We start from the raw sequence: 22471 nt of genomic DNA, 5'->3' as shown, positions 1-22471 counted from the left end.
AGTCTTTTCAGCCACTCCTCGATTAAAGTAGTGGCGGACCAAATTTTAGTATTTCCTTTAAAATGTTTTAACTTTTGATTTGATCAATCACAATGTTTAAGATTAAGCCCCTATTAATAATCAACTAGGAATATTTGCACTTACCCCAGAAAAAATGTAAAAATTCTTTAAAATCTTCGTCTTGTGAATGTCTTCAAGTGACCAAAAACAAATCCACTAGCAACAACAAATAACTAGTAGAACACAAACTAAAAACGATTATTAACACTTCACAAACGTCGTTAAACAAAATTAATCCTAAATCTTTAGCACAACACGTTTTGAACTCGGATTTGACAGGACCACAAAACATGACAGGTGCAAAATTGGCGGGGGATTACTGCAGTGCTGAAAAACTACCAACTTAAGAGTACGCACTAAACAGCCAGATCTCAGCGATTTTAATGTTTCCAGGTTATTTAAAAAAAGTAGAATCTATCTTTCGACCACATATCGAATATATGGTCGAAGAATCTATCGCTGGAAAATGTATATTACATAAAAATATGTCTGTAATCATCCCGGATCTAGTCGACCGTGATTTCAATTTTTCAAACCCGCGTTACCAACCTAGCACAACGAAAATTAGTGGTGAGCAATGGTGGCTGTTTGACTGTTTGTGGTTGTAGAAGAAATTCAACGTGAACTGCTGGTAAGTGAATAACTGACTTAGAATTTGTAGTAAAAGCGATTACCAGGAATTTTGAATTGTAGCTTGCTAGTAGGCAAGTGCGGACTTGCGGCTTACACAAGAAAACAAATAATTCATGTTAAAGTAAAAACTCCGTTTTAGCGCATTTTAAGTCTTGTCATTTATTGTATATTTTGTATTCGTTTGAAAGAAAACCTCATTTAAACCAAACTTAATCACAAAAATAACTAACCTTAAACTTGTCATTTCCAAAAACGGTTTTTAGGGTTTCCTGCATTCCTGCATTTGTGGAAATGTCTGCCACTGCCACATTTTCGATTGTTAAACATTAGACACGCGGAAACATGCAAAAACTAAATAACGCTTTATGACACAAAATTTCTGCTAACCGGTGATGTCAAGCCAAATACATTTCATTGGTTGGTTTCTTGACTGGCTCTGAACGCGGGTGATTTGAAATTTGGTAAAATCTTTCAGTTTAAGAAAGTTTCAGTTTTATTTTAAGCAATAAAAGATCTCTTACGCTTTTACAATGATTAAATGATTTTGATAGAAAAACAAAGGAATCAAATTCTTATACAGGGTGTCTTAAAATTGGCGAATTACGAGTTCAGAGTTCATTGTAGAGTATCAATTCAGTAGTCCAAATATAAACAAAAAAATAAGGGGCTTCCTCAGAAAGATACATTGGTTTGAAGATCACTCTTTGCACTGCATTTCCATCAAAATTTGGGCCAAAAGTTACAGTGCTTATTGATATTTTTTGTGTATTAGCTGTTTCACAACTAGAAAAACGCCAACGTCACATTTTCTCTTAAAATTAGCTGTTATAAATTATTCATGCACTTCAAAAAAATAATAGCTATAGTGGCGGTCAGCTCGATTTGCGTGTGCGTCATCAATTTCATTTTTTCATTACCAACACAAAGCTATAAAAAATTATCAAAAACAATGCAAATTTAAACAGCTAAGGGCTATCTAAGGGTGGTATCCTTGAACATTAATTTACATGTGCACTTCGACAACACCGTCAAGTGTCACGAATTTGTCAAACTGACATTGACAGTAAATTATAGACGTCGTCGCTTGGTTGTCGAAAGTGTTATCGGTGTTAATCGCAAGTATTTTCTGTTCGTTTATTGTGTTTTGTGATTTGCGTTTCGTTAGGTTTTTGATTCTGCGTTTATTAGTTCTTGTTTTGTGAATCTGTATTTTTTGTAACAACTCATAATTTAAACACTTCGTAACCTCAAAAAGTATTTGATAGTTTGTCACCGCTATGCCCCTGCTATGTAAACTTAGTGACAGAAATGTCAGATGACGCACACGCAAACGGAGCTGAGCGCTACCATAAAGTAATTTATACTGTCAATGAGAGATCTAATAAGTAATAAATAACTATTTCAGAGTTTTTGTTAATGTTATTTAAAAAAATAATTCCCTAAAATGCGATCTTGGGGTTTTTATAGTTTTGAAACAGCTAACAGATGGTTATGCAGAATAATAATGTGAAACAATTTCTAAAAATTGTTTTTTTTTTTTGGAGTAAAAAATCTTAAATTTTTGTAATTCGCCGTTTAATTTTTAAGAAAAATAATGGCATATATTAATAAAATAATTAATAATGTAATAACAAAAAAATTGAATAAACTTTACTTAAAAATAAAATTGATTTTTCGAAAAATCATTTTTTATTATTAAATTATTTTCCACAGGCGCCTACATCGTAAAAAGAATATAATGAAATTTTTAGCCTGCATTTAAAAAAACGCAAATCAAAGTCTTCAAATCAAAGGGATTTACATTGCTGATGTTATTCTCAACAATGTTTTGAACTTCTCTAAATTTCGATGCTGAACATGGAGATTTGGGTTAAATAATGTTAAATATTTTTTCAATTTTAAGAATTTAAATTTAACGGAGCTTTCCTGAATTTTTGAACAGATTAGTTTCATGTTTAATTTTAATATGCTTCAAACAATCTTAGCTACATTCAACTTTTTACGTAAACTTTTAATTTAAAATCTTTATAATCTTTATTAGCTGGACTAATAAGTAATAATTTGCTACTGTAACGTTAGTTTGAATATAAAATTTAGTTGTCTGCAAAAATAATAAATAATAATAATAATAACTGTGGTAATAACAATATAAGAATAAAAAAAAATACCTAAATTTGAGAACCACTTATACTTTCGGGTACCGTAAGTTGCTTACCTAGTTATTTTCTTAGTTACAACCCTGTCGTATTGACAGGTGCTTAATTTTTTATTAGTAATCTATTTTGCTTATTTGCGTATATAAATCCACCTTTTAAAAGTGTTTTAAAAATCTCAATATGTACTTATACTTTAATATACAATTTAGATTAGTTATAGGTAGCTTTACATACAAGAACTGTTTGTAAGTAAAGTTAATGTTGCTTTTGTAGCATACTTAAAAAGATTTACAAAATTGAATTAATTTTTATATCTGTCCGATAACAACGTGTTTTCATATTTCTATAGAAACATGTTTTAAATTAATGTTTTCACCATTTTAAAACACGCTTTTCATAGCAACGTGTTTTAAATTACAATGTTTCAACAACAAAAAAATTGAATATGACTAATGCGAAAACGCTTAAAGTTCTCGTGTGTCTAGGTATGTAACTCGCATACGCTCGTTGCATAACGACAGCCCTCGAACTTTAAGCTTGTGTTTTTGCACTCGTATTATTTATAACTGTTATGTGGACTGGGGTGGGTAATAAAAATGCGGATAGTTTTTAATTACAGTTTAATTGCACAAAATTAGGTTTCTCAAAGAAATGTATGTACAAGTATGTTAATAAAAAAAACTATAAAAGATCTGAATTCTATAAATTAAAAAGGAATAATTATGTAAAAATATAAATACATACATCAAAAAATTCAAAAGTAGTGCACTTGATTATTACCTATACGTATAGTAAATTAAAGCATTATTAGTACATATTTAGTTTTCCACTACTAAAAACCATTAAATCATCACAGCAACAGAAGAATGTTTTTGTGCGACAATTACGTAAAAAAGAAGGCTTTTTCAGTTCACGATTTAATTAAAATGCAAGATGATAATCACTTAATCAGTCTTGCGTTAGCAATAGATTTTTTTTTTTTTGAAAATATGTATGTATGGGTATCTAATCAGTAATCAGATAAAAATTATCTAGTATTTGTTACAAGTTATTAAGAAAATGTGAGAGGCATTTGGTATTGAACAGTAGATGTGTCATAAACACCCACATGTTTGTTTAAACCTTTCACATAGTCTAATATCTGCTGTTTCGATCGGAGTATTTTCCAGACAATTTGCTGATAGAATATCTGTCGCTATATCTATCGTCGTATTTTTCCTCAGTTTTATAATTTATCTCAGGCGATCCAATCGTTTTCTGCCAATGATGAGTCCAATACAGATCTTCCGGATTAATGTCCTTTGGTGATTTCACGTCCTTACAAATAATAACGCAGTAGATAAGACTTCCAATCAGTGTAAGGAATCCGAAGATTAGAAAGACTATACCCAAGACCCTACAATTTTATTTAATAAAATAAGTTATTATTTCATTATTATATTTTCACTCACCAAACGTAAATCGGTTCGAAAAACTGAATCACAATAACGAATCCGAGAGTGATCAAGATGATTCCTAAGTTTAGGAGGAGCATCAAGCAGCACATTCCTTTGATATTGGGGCAAAATGGGTTGGGGGCTGCCATCGTTTCGACTTTGACGCCTCCTTTTCGGGAGGTGCGAGTCTTTACTGTGCTGGTCAGTGATGGGGCACGTCCACTTCTGTAGGAGTAATGGCTCGGTGCTCTTGCCCGGGAGCTACGACTGAAAAAATATTAATAAAAATGTTAAATTTGAAGTGGTTCATTCTACAGATTATTAGTCAAAAATTTAAAAAGTTCTCGTACTTTGTTTACAAGGTATGTGCGCAAATTTTTTTTTAATTAACAAAATTCATTTCGGAGGACCTCAGAATACAAGGTAGTTATTAGCTGTTTCAAAACTATAAAAACGCCAACGTCACATTTTCTCTTAAAATTAGCTATTTTAAATTATTCATACACTGCAAAAAATAATATCTAATGGAATTTACAGATTTAATAAGAGATGTAATCATTAATAACTATTTTACAATATTATTAATCTTATTTAAAAAAATTATTTGGTAAAATGCAACGTTGGCGTTTTTATAGTTTTGAAACAGCTAATAAATTTGTTATAAACGATCGGAACAATTAAGGAGCTTTAGAATTTTCTGTAAGTTTTGTCAAAGCAACAGTTAAGTTTCTCGTGGAGAGATAAACTTGGTCAGAATTTTGGACTAATTTTGCTTAAAATATTTGGTACTTTTCGAAAAAAAATATATTACTAGATTATTAAGTTCGCTAAAAATATGCCAATTTTTGAAAAAAAAAGTTTTAATTTGTTTTAGATTTCGAGTTGTACACAATTATCTTTATTTTTAATAGCAGGACGATTTTTGAATGAAAATTATGCTTCAAAAATTTAATAAAAATGTAAAATTATTTTAATCGGTTCCCTCTACAGATTTGTGATCATAAATTTAAAAAGTTCTCGTATTTTGTTTACAAGTTATGTGCTCAAATTTTTTTTAATTAACATAATTCGTTTCGTAGAACCTCAGAATGCAAGTTATTAGCTGTTTCAAAACTAAAAAATAAGCTGTTTTAAATTATTCATACACTTCAAAAAAATAGTATCCAATGTAATGTACAGTTTCAATAAGAGATCTAATCATTAATACCTATCTATTTTACAATTTTATCAATCTTATTTAAAAAAATAATTTGGTAAAATGCAACGTTGGCGTTTTTATAGTTTTGAAACAGCTAATAAATTTGTTAAAAACAATCGAAACAATTAAGGAGCTTTAGAATTTTCTGTAAGTTTTGTCAACGCAACAGTTACGTTTCTCGTGGAGAGATAAACTTGGTCAGAATTTTGGACTAATTTTGCTTAAAATATTTAGTACTTTACGAAGAAAAATATTACCAGATTATTAAGTCCGCTGAAAATATGCCAATTTTTGAAAAAAAAGTTTTAATTTGTTTTAAATTTTTAATTATGCACAATTACCTTTACTTGCAGGACGATTTTTGATTGAAAATTATGCTTCAAAATTGATTTTTAATTCAATAGTGCTGTTTCTTAATCAGTGTTTTTTAAACTTTGCAAGGTATGTACTCAAAATCCTTTTTTTTTTTTTTAATTAAAAAACTTTATTTTTATTTCGTAGGACCTCAGAATGCAAAGTATTTAAAAATTACCATATGTTTCCGATCGTTATCGGAACAATTTGAAACTCTATAGAATTTTCTGTAAGTTTAATAACAACTCAACAATTTAAATTTTTTTTATAAGATCGAGAAACCTAATAGAAATTTAGACTAATTTTGCCGAAAAAAATTGTTACTTGATTATTAAGTTCTTTAAAAATATTATTGCTTTAGGGCAACTTTTTTTAATTTTAGTTATTTTTATTGGCACGGCAATTTTTTCGGTTGAAGATATTCTTGAAAAATGACTTCTATAATTCAATAGCATTATTTATAAACCAGTATTTTTTTAAATTTTCAAACTATGTACTCAAAATCTTTTTTTTTATTTATAAACTTTATTTCTAATTCGAAGGACCTTAAAATGCAAGGTAACTAAATTATTATACACGATCGGAACAATTGGGAACTCTAGAATTTTCTGTAAGTTTTATGGCTACCCAACAATTTCAATTTCTCTTAGCTAGATAAACTTGGTCAAAACTTTGGACTAATTGTGCTTAAAACCTTTAGTACTTTACGGAAAAAAAATGTTACTAGATTAATAAGTTCGTTAAAAATATGATTATTTTAGGAGAGTTTTTTTTTAATTTCTTTCAATTTGAGTTGTCCACGATTTTATTTATTTTTAAATAAAACGATTTTTTTGGTTGAATATTATCCTATAAATTCAGGAGTATTATTTCTCAACCAATGTCTTTCTTTACAAAATATGTACTCAATTTTTTTTAATTTACAAACTTTATTTTCAATTTGAAGGACCTCAGAAATTATGGTCTTTAAATTGTCAAAAACGATCGGAACAATTAGGAATTTTAGAATTATCTGTAGTTTTATAACAATCCAACAATTTAAATTTCTCTCGGATTGAACAACTTGGTTAGAACTTTAGACTAGTTATGTTTAAGGCTAGGTTAAACGTATTCGTCTTATGGCGTTTTCAATGTAAAAGAATTGTGGCTATAATTAAGTTATTTGAAAAGATATCAACATCGTTTCAAAATTCAATTAAGACACCAAGATTTCAAAATGAAAAAACTCTCCGACCAATCGATAGAGATTTTTGTTTCAAACACTTTAGTATTTTTAATTTTTTTCTGTTATTAAAAATAAGCTTAATATCGCGAAAATTTTAAATTTACTGTTTAGTACCCTACGAAAAAAAATTTACTAGTTTATAATGTTTGTTAAAAACATGATTAAAAAAAGTTTAAATTCTTTTTAGATTCCGAGTTGTGCGCAATTTTATTTATTTTTTATTAGACGTGATATTTTTGGTTAAAGACTGTGCTTCAAAAATGACTTCTATAATTCAATAGCTTTATTTCTAAGCCAGCGTTTTTTAAACTTAACTCAAAAACAATTACTCAACTAAATAATTATAACTCAAAAAAAATTAAAATTCTTTGTATAACATTTATCATTGCTGCGACATTGAAATCTGAACATGAGAAGTTAAAATTGTAAGTGCAGTGCAGTTCGTTTGAGATCAAATTGATTTTATGAAGAGTACCAAATATATAGGCCATAATTGACATCTTATTAATATAAGATAAGAGACTGTCAAATATATAAAACTTATTATTATTATATAAAATATATTAGAATTTTAATAAAAAATTATCAAACGATTTACCAAAATATGAAGATAAAAAAATATTTATTAATCCATAAATGTAACAGAAACTAGTTATTTTTAGAGACAAAACGGCAAAATTATCAAAAAACCAAAAACATTTTTATTTTAATTTAATATTATTAAGACAATGCTTTCAAAATTGCACGTAATTTTGAAAATTGCACATGATTTTGTATTTTTTTGCTTATGAACAGAAAAAGTTACTGAGAAAGTTTCAGTCTTCTCGAAGAAAGCGTTGGAAATTATGCGTATTTTCTGTTATGTATTATTTCCTTCAATTATTTCAGTGACAATAATACACACAACTTTTACCTTCTCTTTAAAAGATATTATTGAATAATAAGATGGTATTCAATATCCATTCACAACTTAAAAATTCAATGAAAGTTATTAACAATAGTTAGAAGAATAGAAGGACAATGTAGCTTTCGTTTCCAAAACTAACAATAACGATTATTAATAAAGAAGTACACTTCTGAGATGTTAATTCTCATACTCAAATTTAGAAATTGTTGTTCAAATTATAACAAGGCAAACTGATAGTTAGAATTAAGAACTGTTCAGAAATTAAAGATCGATTTACAGAAAGGGATCTAAAATTTAACTGAGAATTAAACTATGTATAGAATGAAATTGTCATTACTTAGCAGTGTCTAACGTCGAATTAATCGCGATTAAAACTTGATTCCAATTAAATGTTTTGTAAACCCCGAGGTAAACCCGCTGTTAATCTTTTTCAAGCTTACTACATAGGCACTGTATACTTATACTTTTTTTCAAATGAAATGATATCCCAGTAGGCTGTGGAAATTTGAATTTAAGTTGGTTACGCTGCTATTTTAAGTATCTTCACATTTTAACAGTTGGCATTTGTTTTTCAACTAGATGTGTCAAAACTGTCAAAAGATGTGTGTTATTGTAGTGGATTATTCATTTTGAAAATCAAAGCGTTTTATAAGGTTTTAGTGTTCTTCAAGCACTGTGACATTGTTTTTTCTAAAGTAACCTCAAATTTTGTTTGACGTTTTGAGTTTTGACAATCAAACGTAATCGTAACTTTATCTCACTTCTAGTTACAAAACATAAAGGTCGTTTTATACAGTCATGGCCTACCGCGATATCTTTTATTTTGAAAACGAGTGTACATTCTTATTCATTTTCATGTTACTTTATTTGTTTTCGAGTATGTACTACTTCAGAAACGAATATAATAATAATTATCATACTTCAAAAGAGCGAAAGTGGTGCATTTTATTGAATGAACAACAAATAATAATTAATGAATAACTGTTTACTCTCCTGTTTATAATTATTACTGTTATTTTTCTTATTTCCATATTTTTATTTGTTTGATCGTTTATTATGTTTATTATAGAAATCATTATTAAGTTCCTAAATTAATTTATTTACATTGGAAATAAAAATGTACCTATTTAAAACCATCACTATTATTTTTTATGCTAAATCCATAGCTTATAGCCAAATACAAAGTCGTTTTGTACAGTTTTAAGTTTAATAAGTTGCAAATACTTACAGTTATTTTATTTTCTCTATAACGAAGAAAAAAAACAACTCTGAAGGAGACTTGTTTATTTAACTAGAAATAAATTAACCAAAAACAATTTTTAAAAATTCTATAAATAACATCGACCTGTGTCATCTGACATCTCAAACACAGATTTTTTCACAATTATGCAACTTTTGCCATAATCATAGTTTGAAAAGTTCAAAAGGTCGATGTTTGAACCTTGTAAGACTATGACAAAAATAAAAATAGTCGGAAATTTTCTTTGAAATATTTTATTTCGATTTATTAATAAAACAAAATTGGTTTATCACAAGCAATAAATTTAATTGGAAAAATTATTGGAAAATTGTAATTTTCTGTTGCAAAAATGCTAGAAATAAAAAAAACATTTGATTCCTGTAAATCAGAAATATGCTGTTGCTGTTTTCTCTGTTTTTTTTTTCGACAAGAACTCATAAAATCATAGTTAATTAAGCTTGCGTGTCTGTTTTAAATTTAGTTCAACATTATCTAATTATTACATACATCTTTGGAATGTGTATTTTTGGAAGAACAACTTTTAATAATTATGAAACACAGTGGACGTAAAGGTACCTGCATTTCTATATCGGAACTTGCTACATTCGTAACTACAGTTAATTTTTAATTACTTTCCCATTCAGCAGTGAATTAATTAGAGGAAAGTAAAAGTTTATATAACTGAAAGAGGCAAAAACTCTTTTATAACTGTGTGGTACGTTATTAAATGTCTATTAATAAACATGTGTATTTTTTACATCATTAGGAAGAAACAAAGTATATTTATTAAAAACAATAAAGCTAATGATCGTTTTTATGTTACTGGGTTAATAATTATTTATTATTTAATAGTGTTTCGTTTTTTGCGGTGTTGTTATTTATAGCGTTTCATCTTTGCAAAAATTGTTTCACGAATTGTGCTAAACTAAATCATGGGAACAACTTTCCTTTTTGATTAATGACCGTAGATTCGTAGATTACTCATCTCCAAATTACCTAACGATAGCCTAACAAGGTAGATGCAATTTAAGTGGGGTTTTCTCAACAATTCAGCAGGACAGCAGTATTGTGTTTAAAAGCGGTGATGTACAACTTGACATAGAAAGAATGTCTCGTACAAGGGCACTCACGTTTATAACCTGTAGTTTTCAATGGATTGGAACTTATTTATAAGTAAGGTCACGTGGTCACAGCACAGATGCATAAATACAGAGACTCGTGACATTAATAAGAGTAATTATATGTACGTGTCAAGTTTACAATCGTTGCTTTTAAAATTTATAGGCCTTATAGATATTAAAACCTGATTTTATAGGAAACTTTGAGTTTAAGAGAACACGCACTTGGGAGTAGTTTGTGTTTTATCTAAACAATATCTTTATTTACCGTTATTGCTAGGACATACAAATAGAAGCGAATTAGAATTATGAAATATTCATATCAAGTGATTGAATAAGTTTTTAGTAGGTAGTTATTAATTATCAAGGTTTGGTCATGGGATTTTTGCTTGTCTAATTTTTTTGAAAATACTCATTTTATGGGAAAAATCTCTCAATTATGAGTTTCTAATTGTATTAATTTTATAGTTTTGTTTAGTAATAATCGTTGGAATAATTAGTGATAATTACATATGAACGTAATAAAAAATACGGCAATTAATGTTGAATTCTTGGGAACGGTAGTTGTGGTGTTTTCGCGTTTAAAAGCAATTTTTGTTAGTCTTGTTTTTCTATAAGTGCACTTTAAAAAATTTAACAATTTCTCATTATTCAAATTTTCGGTAGAACGAAAAAAAGCAAGCACCCTCGTTGATACACGTGACTTTTATTCTAGTTTTTCTACCGAGCACTTTTACATTGTATTTTTTTTATCGGAATTGTTTAGTAATTTTGATGTATTTATATATTTTATGTATATTTATTATTTTGAGAGCGTCACGAATTTTTCTCATTTTCTTTCTAGAAAGTGTTTTCTAAATATTTTGCAAAATGATTTTCGAAGAGTTAACTTACACCTGATCAGAACTGCTGATATTATTACCATTGAAGGACCGGGAAATTGTTGTTCGAAAATAGAAAGAAAAATAGCTGGTAACATAATTTCATAAAAAAATACCAAAAACTGTGCTAAAAGTTGCACTTTCTAATACCGTTTGTTAATAATATAGAACTTCAAAAAAGTAAACAAGAAACAGAAAAATTATAGTTTGACAGTTTTCTTTCGCATACTAATGAGATAATATTAATTATACTCGTTTTATTCGAAAATTTAGAATTTCGCTTACGAATTTTAAATTTTGGTTTCCAAACTATATAACTAGAGAAATCCTAATTTTAATAACTGTTAATACAGTTATTAAAAATTATTGAAATCACTTATAATTTCTAATTAAAAGTCAACATTTGTAGTTTAAAACAGAATGTATTATCTCGAACTTTTATTTATTTTTATTTTTGAATTTAAAATTTTAACCTTTAGAATTGTAACTTTTTTGTATTTTTTAATTTAAATCTTTGTGCTTTATTCTCTTGAATTTCAATTTGTGTTGTCGGAATTTCCATTTTGCGATTGAAATATTGTAATGTACTTATTCAAATTTCGATAATTTATACAGTAGTTCTATAAACATTTTCAACTATAATAAAGATGTCACATTCATTTCACATTATATAATTTGTTAAATAATAAGTTATAAACCTATTTCGCTTAAATCTGATTTAAAATCTCTAAATTTCGTAGTTCGTTAAATATTTAAATTATCCCAAATACTTACTACTTTGGTAATTAATAAAATTTGTCTAAAACTGTTTACAGCGAAATTTGGTAAATGCTGTAAGGTGCTATAAGTGGTTGTATTTATGGATGTTTTTATTGAAGTAATTTGATTAGTCAGATTTTTTGCGAATAAAAGTATCCATCGATATTAACGAAGTTCGAAAAATCTTCGTAATGAGTTCGGAATGCAACTTTAATAATTTATTAAAAACAAACTAACATTGGTCCAAATCGAATATTATTGAATTAGAACTCTTTTTCAGAGAATCATCTTTTACCAAAAAAATCGCCATAGTGTGGGGTGCCATTTGTAAAAAAAAATCTTTTGAATAACTTGAAAATTAAAAGAGATTTTAAAAATATTTTTTTTGAAAAATAATTAAATTTTTAAAATAGTTGATAAAGTAATAATTAGTTTTTTCGTGAGGTACATAGTTTAGGCATTAAACACTTGGTCCCACACTTTTTTGTATTGTTCATCAATTATTGTTATTATTATCGCATTGGAAAATAAATTTCAACTTTAATCTCTTGTTATACAAATAAGAATGTTTTTAATAGGCACTTTGCATTTTAGAAATTGTCAATAATTTTAGAAAGGTAAAAATATAAAATAGGTATGGCGGGGAAAGAAAGGACAGTTACATTGATGAAAATAAGCTGTAATAATTAGAGTAATTAGAGTAATAATATCTTTTGAAAAAAAAATGTGTTCAGAGACTGATCTAATTCCTACAGGGAACTATGAACTTTTTTTTTGTTCAACATACTTTAGGTCTTTCTTTTTTTTTTGAAAACTTGTTATTAAACGAGCATTAAAGTGCATTAGGAAGTAGTTTTTTTTGTGCAATCACTAAGATTACAGTATTTTTGTAATTTGCACTGAACTGATAATAGCTAATTCAGTATTTAATATGTTTTCTTCCGTTAACCTACATATTTACATGTATTATTAAAACAGTAAAAGTTAAAGTGTTAGTCTTTTGGCAATAATTTTGGAAATAATAGAGAAGATCACAATTTCTATACAGAGCAAACTGACGGCTACTTTTCTCTTTAACTTCACACTTTATCATCTTAAATAAAAAAGTGGGAAGCTTAAATTTTATAAATTTTTGTTTGTAATTTGGTGTGAACATTATAATTCTATTCCGTCCTACGCTTTGTTGGTAAAAATGAAAATTGTCAATTTATGAATATTTTCAAGGATAATTTTTGAATAAACAGTGGATACATTGTTGAAATTTATCGTTATACATTACTTTGTACCACTCTTCTCACATGTTGAAGTAGGTAGATGATATGTGGTGGACAATTAGACTGACCTTGGCTGTATTTACACCGACTACAGAGTATAAATTTACCCAGCCATGCAAAGACATTGAATTTCGTTTTGTTAAATATGTGTTTAACAATAATTGTGAAAGGAAGTGTGCACTTGCATACAAATATTGGATGAATTATTTACTGGTTTATGGTTACATGGAACTTGTACGATGTTTAACTTACTTATGGCAAAAAATATACAGGGCTTATAGAAAGTATAGAATTACACATTTCTTGCTTTACCATTTACTATATACAAGGTGAGTCAGGGGTGCGTGCATACTCCATAACTTTTTGTCTATGCAAGCTATATTTTTTTAAGCCATAGGTCATTACGGCACGTTCTAAAAATATTTTTATATGTACACAGAGTGTTCCAAAATAAAATACCCAACTAAGCTCTGTTTTTTTAATAGAAACCCCAATTTTTTATTATATTTTTGAAATCGTGCCTAAGCTGTTGATATAATGTACCTAGGTTTTATAGACATCTGTCATAGGCAGTTTTTGACTTATGTCAATTTATGTATGAAAATTTCGTCGTGCAAAGACCCACAAAAAAAAAATTATAACTTCAGAACCAGATAATTAAACAATTTTTTTCCAGTCGATTTCTTAAGCTTTAGCACATCTTTTGCAATGAAAGCTAACTCGGAGTCAATATTCCATCGCCTACTACGATTTTCTGAAAATGATAAACTACAAATTGTAGTTAACTCGATTTTTTCAAATCCAAAACGATATATTTTATTGCACCATTACATGGCATTTTTTAAGAGCTTTTTGTCGATATAAGGTTTGCGGGGTCTAATTTGTAAAATGTGTAAGATTTTTGCGAAATAAAGAATACTGATGGTTTTTTCGGATAAAAAAGAATCGAGTAGGCTGTTTCAAATTCCCATACCATTCTGGAAAGAGCATTTTTTAACAAATTGTGAATTGTAATAGAAATTCGAATAGAAATAGAAGTAGATCAGAAAGGAAACAATATTAGTAGTTTTTATAAACTCAGGGAAGTTTGACAAACAGAAAATAATCTAAAAATGTCCAGAAAAATCTATTTACAAAAAATGCATAAATTACGGACTTGTGTGGAACACGTTGTTGACCGCTTTATGCACTTTTTATAAATAGCTTTTTCTGGAAACTTTTAGATTGTTTTCCGTCCATCCTGCCTCCCTGGTTTTATAAAGACTACTAAAATTGTTTCCTTTGTGAAGTAGGTACTTCTGTTTCTATTAAAATTTCTATTACAGTTCACAATTACTCTTTCCAGAATCATACGGGAGTTTTAAATTTTACAACAGCCTACTCCATCTTTTTTTTTTTCGAAAGAGCCATCAATATTTTTTATTTTGAAAAAATCTTACAAATTTCACAAATTAGACCCCACAAACCTTATATCAACAAAAAGCTCATAAAAAATGCCATTTAATTGTGCAATAAAATAACTGGTGTAGCATTGAAAAAAAATCTAGTTATTGCAATTTGTCGTTAGTCTTTTTCAGAAAATCGTAGTAGGCCTTGGAATATCGACTTCGAGTTCGCTTTTATTGCAAAAAGTGCGCTAAAGCTTAAGGAATTCATACATAAAATGACATAAATCAAAAACTATCAGATAAGTCTCTAAAACCCGAATACATTGTATCGACAATTTAGTCACGATTTCAAAAATATAATTAAAAATCAGGGTTTTCATTTAAAAAAAACAGAACTTAGTTGGGTATTTTATTTTGGAACACTCTGTATACAGATTAAAGTATTTTTAAAACGTGCCTTTTGTAAAACCTATCGTTTAAAAAAATAAATTTATAGCTTCCATAGAAAAAAAGTTATGGAGCATGCACGCACCCCTAGGCCACCCTGTATAAGAAATATAACTATCTAAATCAAAATTATTTTTAGTGCAAAACTTAGAACTCAAAAATTAGCAGTTAATGTTACTTTATTTTTCATCATTTCGTGAAGACTGATAACTTAGCTTTTTTTTCAGTGCAATATTGTACTTACCTAATTTCTGATGGGGCTTTATATGCGCCACTTGTGACATAAATATCTGATCCATTGTCATATCCACTGCCTCGACTCATGACAGAGGCTGCACGAGGTGGATGATTGTTGACTCCATTGTGGTATTTACTGCGACCGTTTCTTTCATTTACTATGGTATATGGCTGAAATTAAAAGTTAATTATAAGTGATTTATATATTAATAGCATTTTATTATTAATATCATTACGTGCTAATAACGATCAATTTACATAATCACTAATGGAGTTTACGTATATTACTTTATTTGGTTACGTGGAATTACACAGACTCGTATGTACATTCTAATGAAATTCTGTAACACTTAGACAACAATAATTAAGAAAATATCCAGAGCTAATAATATGTAATTTGTTCGTTGTTCAAAACAAAGCGTTTTGTACCACTTATAAATTTTAATTTCTTTTCTAATTTCTGTTACCCACGACCCAGTAATTTCGTACAATATGGAAAATTTATAATTGTCATTTTATCTTTTCTAAAGTCACCAATATGAAACACTTCTCACGGTGCAATAATAAATATATCAGGGAATAATAATTTAACCTGGGGGAAAGTCGGCTAATATTGTCACGTATTTAGAATTAGCTGATGTATCTAACTTTGCTTTTAAAGATTCTCTAATCGATTAAAAAGTGGAGAGGACAAGTTAAAAGCATTTACTAAAGTGCTTGAAACGGTACATTGCGAATAAATTGAATTTGAGGGCAATGGGACTTACCACTGAAGTGTATTCAGAAAGAGTTCTTTCTGACGGTGCTCTTTGGCTTTCTTCTCCGTCTGAATAAGCGGAACTTCGTGAAACGTGGACAGGGGTTGGCGATATGCTGTGTCTGGGGGAAGCAATGTAGTGGTTTTTGTTGACCCGTTTTGCCATTTTTTATGTTTGCACAAAGGTCCTGTAAATTAAATCAAGACAAATTAATTTTTTTTTTGTATAAAAAAATTCACGTTTTGTTCACACTTAACTAATCATTCGAAAATGTCGTGTTAGATAAGGTATGTGCATATATGATCCAGGATGTGATATTAATAATAATTGTTATGTAAATTCATTATTTAAATTAATGCCTGCAAGAATTTATTTCTTTCGTCATTTGTTCTGCAAAAGATCGATTGATTAAATTTTTACTTTTCACTCAAATATTTTCCCTTTTGTTTGTGTCACAATTTGTTGATTGTACGGTATTTGGGTTTAAGAATTTTTCACTTTCATAATATGACAGACTCTATTTCCTTAAATGGATGTTGGTCTATTCTTGCATTCCAACTGGTGTTAGGAAAACTGTAAATATTTACGTAATAAGATAAATATAAAGGAAGGTCGGATGCTATTGATGATTTCGTCAGAAGTTAATAATTCGCTGAAATTTTTAACAAGAGTTCATATAGTTCATAAGATTTATGTTGCCATTTATTCCGAGTTCTAATCCTTTAATAAACTATTGATGTAAATTAAATTGGTTTGACTGCTAGCAAATGCTCATGGTAATACTTTCTATCATTTTCATTAAAATAGTTCTAGTTTCATGTTTATGGTTATTTTTAATTGGTGTAGCACGTAGCAGTATTGAATGATGATTCACTTTGACTTTAAAGTTCAATAAATTCCAAAAGATTTAAATTTTTGTTTTTAAGGTAAAATGATGAACTTACGTAATAAGAAAATTATTTAATATTTAAATTAGAAGGCATCTAGTATTTAGATGATCTGTGTTACATGCAAAATCAAAATGCTTATTTATCTGAAGCCCTGTACTCACATAAAGTCAATTACGAGTATAAGTCAATAGATTAAATTCACTTTCGTTGGTTTTAAGTCACATGGACATTTAAAGTTGAACAAATTTCGCTTTAATATACAGGGTGACCCATGGGTGCGTGCAAGCTCCATATTTTTTTTCTATGCAGGCTATAAAAGTATAGTAGCTTTACAGCTTGTGTGGAACAAGGTGGTGACATATTTAATCAAAAGCTTTACGTTATTTCCTGTCTTACTTTTTTGTTTTGTAAAGACTACTTACTGAAATCGTTACCTTTGTAATGTTCCTACTCCTGTTTATTACAATTTCTTATACAATTTACAAACCCTACATCGACAAAAAGCTCATAAAAATACCATGCACTGATGCAATAAAATATAGCGAGTTGCATTTAGAAAAAATGTAGTTATTGCTGTTTGTTATTTGCCATTTTTAGAAAATCGTGGTAGGCGATGGAACACACGGGATCCGGTGTGTTGTATTGACAATTTAGTCAGAATTTCAAAAATGTAACAAAACTACGTGGTTTTCATTAAAAAACACAGAACGTAGTTGGGTATTTTATTTTGGAACTCTTTATATATAAATTGCAATATATTTAGGGTGTGTCTTATTGTCGGACCTATACTTAAAAAATAAAAATTAAACCGATATCTCGTATAGAAAAATAGGTTACACGCACCCTTAGGTCACCTTGTATTTATAAAACTGTCTTTATAAAACAGAAAAATAGGAAAGTAATAATATTATTTGTATAAATTAATTAATAATTTGTAATTTCTTTATTTCCGTGCACTTGTACCTGTTTTTTAAGTGAAAATGAAACATATTTAGTATTAACTATACTGATAACAATGATAACTAATATCTTTATTTAATTATAACAGTTTTTTAAAGGCATTTGCGGCAATTTTTGTAATTAATCTAGTATAATTTATTACATTAAATTAAGTTGGCAACTTTGAAAAGCCATGAGACCGAAGAAATAAAAATTATTAACGAGGCTCATATCCAATGGGCGACAAAATTGTTGAATATTTTTGTTAAAACTGGAGATATACAGGGTGTTAGGGAATGGCTTAGCAATATTTCGCATGTGAATTTGTCATGATCTGACGAGTTAAAAACCCTTATATCATATCACCGTATCACCTGTTGAGAGCCACTGTGTGGCTTATGGTGGTTAATTAACAGTTAATTTTTTCTTTAAACAAAATAGAGGTGGGGGCGCATGGCCGTTTTGAGAACTTTTCAAAATCGTGGCTAACATGTTCTTTTGTGTGGGAGATTCAAATCCCAGTCCTGGAAATAATATTTTTTTTCGTAAAATTTAATAACAAAACACGAATTGAAATAGAAGAATAACTTAGTGGACCAAGAAGTTAATTTACCTTTGCTGTTTTGTCAATAATATTAAAATTTACGCAAATTTTTATAAGTCTAGTTCAGCGGTTCTCAAAATTGGGGACTTTAATTTCAGAACGATTTTTTGGGAAATCTATGGATTTATGATTTACATAAATTTTGATTAATTGATTTGTTTTACTATTTTCTATCTACCTTTAAATTTTTGCTATACTATTCCCCAGCACGCTGTATATTTTGTTTTGGAATTGCTCTTGAACAGGGAGGGAACCGTCAATTTTCTTTGTGAAAACTACATCTATTCTAAAAAAAATATTTTTTTTTACCTTTTTTATGACAATACAAAATGAAACAAACATATTTGCTGTTTTATAACTGTAAAAATGCCAACGTCGCATTTTATCGAATATTTTTTTAAATAAGATTGATAAAATTGTAGAATAGTTATTAATGTTTAAATCTCTAACAAACTGTAAATTACATTAGCTATTGTTTTTTTGAAGTAAATAAATTATTGGTAACAATTAATTTAGAGAAAAAATGCGAAAACAAACATATTAGCTGTTTCATAACTATAAAAACGTCAACGTAGCATTTTACCGAATATTTTTTTTAAATAAGATTGATAAAATTGTAGAATAGTTATTAATTATTAAATTTCTAAATGAAACTATAAATTACATTAGTTATTATTTTTTTGAAGTGAGTGAATTATTTATAACAGTTAATTTAGAGAAAAAATGCGGCGTTGGTGTTTTTATAGTTTTGAAACAGCTAATACAATTTTGTTATTTCGCTAATATATCATGGATCTAAATTTCAAACAAAATCTTATTAACTGTTTTTTGCCAAAAAAAATTTTTTTGGTAAAATAATATGGGATATTTTTTCAGTTTAAAATACTAACCGGTTTTTTTATGTTTCTCATAAAAATCAACCACCAAATTTAGATGATTTGGTTTGTATGTTGTTGGTAATAAAATTTCCTTTTTTAATTTTTTGTGGATTTGTTTTCAAAGACACTGTTGTATAACATTTCTTTTTAGAAGTCCATTTTGACAGTTATATCTTTCGAAATGACTGAAAAAATGGGGTCTCCATTAAAAAAAAAATTAATGACGTTATTACTCATAAACAAAAGGTGACAAATTTCAGTTTTAACAATTGAGTTTAACCATTTTTGCTACAACACAATTTTTAAGTTTTATTAAAACTATTCCATAATTTTGCTGCTCACTGTATTTGTAATAGTTTCTCCCGGTAGCAGAATTCATAATAGGCTAAATTCATCGGAAACAAAAGTTGAAATTTGTTGTATCTAGAGTTCCTTTATATATATATATATATATATATATATATATATATATATATATATATATATATATATATATTATTTCTTACAGACTGTTTGTTACAAAAAAGCAGACAAAAATTTCTTTATGACAAAAGGAATTAATATGCGATTATCGAAAAATTCCACAATAAAATTTTGCACTGTCTATTTACAACTAGAGTTCCTATATTGGAACTATATAATATAAACTATATATATATATATATATTATATATTATATATTATATATTATATATTATATATTATATATTATATATTATATATTATATATTATATATTATATATTATATATTATATTATATATATATATATATATAATAGAATTGAAATTGTTATTTGCAAATTGTTTGTGGATTTTGAAAAATGTTTTAAAAATTTACTAGTTCCAATTAAACTCCATAGGTTTTTGAAATTTGCGAATATTTTATTTTTTATTTGCAGACTAAAATGAGCATTCCTAGGACATAATTTGTTTCTTGAAATTAATCTAATTTTGATGTGAAAATTACGAGCAATCTTAGCAAAAATAATTTTGTTGCACCTACACATATTTCGAAATATTGTAATTAACGTGGCCAATAAATTGTGCTAATTAGTTCGCTCTTGAGAAAATCAACATGCAAATAATAATTCAAGACTGACATTGACGAAAAAAGCGTTTTAAGACTCGTTCTGTTGGTTTTGTAAGTTCAGAAAAAGTGAACTACAGCTAGATCAAATCGCAGTTTTATTGTTTACTTTTACTACCTGCATGACCTACCACATAGACAGCCGAAGCTGTTACTTTAGCATATTAGGTTCAGCTATAATACCCACACAATAAAAATATTTTTACTTTCTCCTTTAACACATTACCGTTACAATCAAATTGGTTATGCATACTGTGACTCAATTTTACCTCTACTAATTATAACTGCAGCTGTATTGACTGGTATTGATTACATTACGAATTTCGCACTGCTAAATTACTTTCTAATGACAAGTCCAGTTATTTTAATAATGTTGCGTGACCTTTAAAAATGTCTTTTGTTCTTATATAACTTCCAAATATTTTCACTCGAACTCGTTCCAGGAGTTATTTTTTAATCATTTATGACCTATAACTATTATTAACGTACTTTCACGTATTTATCAGTCTTCAAGGTTTTCAACGCCCAATTGGATCTGGACCAAAATAAGCATCTGTTGCTGAAACATACGATATTGTTTCGTTTCTTGCGACATTTTTGAGACTCTTCGCCGCAACACAGCAATTACACAAGGATTTCAGACGTAAAATATGATTTCATTTCTGAAGTGGATGCATTATATAAAACTTATTTAAAAGTAAAATTGCACTTCCTGCTCAACATGTGCTTAAACTGATTTTGAATTTATTAATGTTTGGACACAGATGGTCGGTAATGAGTCATTTTCTTCCCTCATAAGTAATTGTTATTGATTTAGGACACTTGTTCAAGTGGCATTGAACCGCCTTATGCACACGAGGATTATCCTTGTGCTTCCATAAAACGTTTAAAAATTTCGAGTTGTCATGAGAAGATGCAGCGGCAATAATTCGTGACAGTTAAGATACGGCAAAGTGCGCAGATTAAAAAGCTTGAATTTGGTCTTAATTACCTTCCAGTCAGTTCATTATCAGTGGAATAATCCTAGATGATTTGTTATCCTGATAGGAGCCATGTCCGGTGATAGAGATCACTGTCACTTTTAAACCTCACACCGATCCAAAAAAGTCCATGCACAACAAGAACACCTTTTACGTGTCTCTGACAAAGTAAACTTGGATGGCGTTTCTGAGGTTAAACACTAGTTCGTGTGGGGAAAGCGGTATATTACGTCATCTTGAAGGCTGTCAAGTGAATCTGGCTTGAAACGTATTAGAAGAAGCTTTGCTCCGAACTCTATTGTTTTATTCCCGAAGACGTTGTTCTTGTAATAAGCGTCCGATTTGTGAAAAACTTCCTATGTGCACTTTTTATGGTGCAATCATATTACTTTGTTCCACTTTGTGGACTTACAATGAAGAGAATTTAACGCTGCGTTGCGACAGAAGCACTGCTGTTTCAGCAAGATGATCCTTTTCTTATTTTTATTGCAATTGGTTGGATTTTTCACATATTGTGTGAACCTTGACTCGAAATTGTTTAACATTTGTATAGAAATTACACCAATCGTAGAATTATAATTATTGGTGAATTTAGTTTCTTTGAATGTGCTGTTCTTATGCAACAAACAATACGTGTGCTTTCTACGATTTTAACGTTTTATGCGGAAACAGAAAAAATGTTTAAAAAAATATGTCGACTATAAGCCAGTTTGGGCCACCTCCCCCTAGCTATTTGTACGTAACTACATAATGTTGAAAGAATTGGGTAATGAATGTAATTAGGTCTTAATTTAAATGTGAATAATGAATGACAGTTAATAAAACAATGCCCTAGAGTGCAAATGAACAAGCTAGGTGAAATAAAACACTATATTTAAAATTTTTACAAACGGACTTCCGCTAACTGTTCTACGACTACTATCTAAGTTCATTGCGTCCCAGTTTATATCAAACGGTTAGTTCTTACAAAGTTCACGTCGCAATTTTTCCAGAATAATCTTGATTTTCCAGAACGGTTTTT

The 22471-nt window shown here is 28.5% G+C and overlaps 1 protein-coding gene across 1 annotated transcript; it reads right to left on the bottom strand.

The window, feature by feature from the left end:
• Window positions 1–3452: 3452 nt before the first annotated feature.
• LOC657010 (uncharacterized protein) lies at window positions 3453–21602 on the bottom strand. Its single transcript, XM_963499.5, has 5 exons — window positions 21462–21602; window positions 16081–16258; window positions 15321–15484; window positions 4301–4552; window positions 3453–4245 (listed from the first exon to the last, which is right to left on the bottom strand). The coding sequence occupies exons 2-5, from the start codon at window positions 16234–16236 to the stop codon at window positions 3984–3986; spliced, it is 834 nt and encodes a 277-aa protein (XP_968592.2). The 5' UTR covers window positions 16237–16258; window positions 21462–21602; the 3' UTR covers window positions 3453–3983.
• Between the last annotated feature and the right edge of the window lie 869 nt (window positions 21603–22471).

Source organism: Tribolium castaneum, chromosome 1 (genome assembly GCF_031307605.1).
Source record: "Tribolium castaneum strain GA2 chromosome 1, icTriCast1.1, whole genome shotgun sequence".
NCBI classification, from domain to species: Eukaryota; Metazoa; Arthropoda; class Insecta; order Coleoptera; family Tenebrionidae; genus Tribolium; species Tribolium castaneum.
This window is presented reverse-complemented; position numbering and strand designations above follow the sequence as displayed.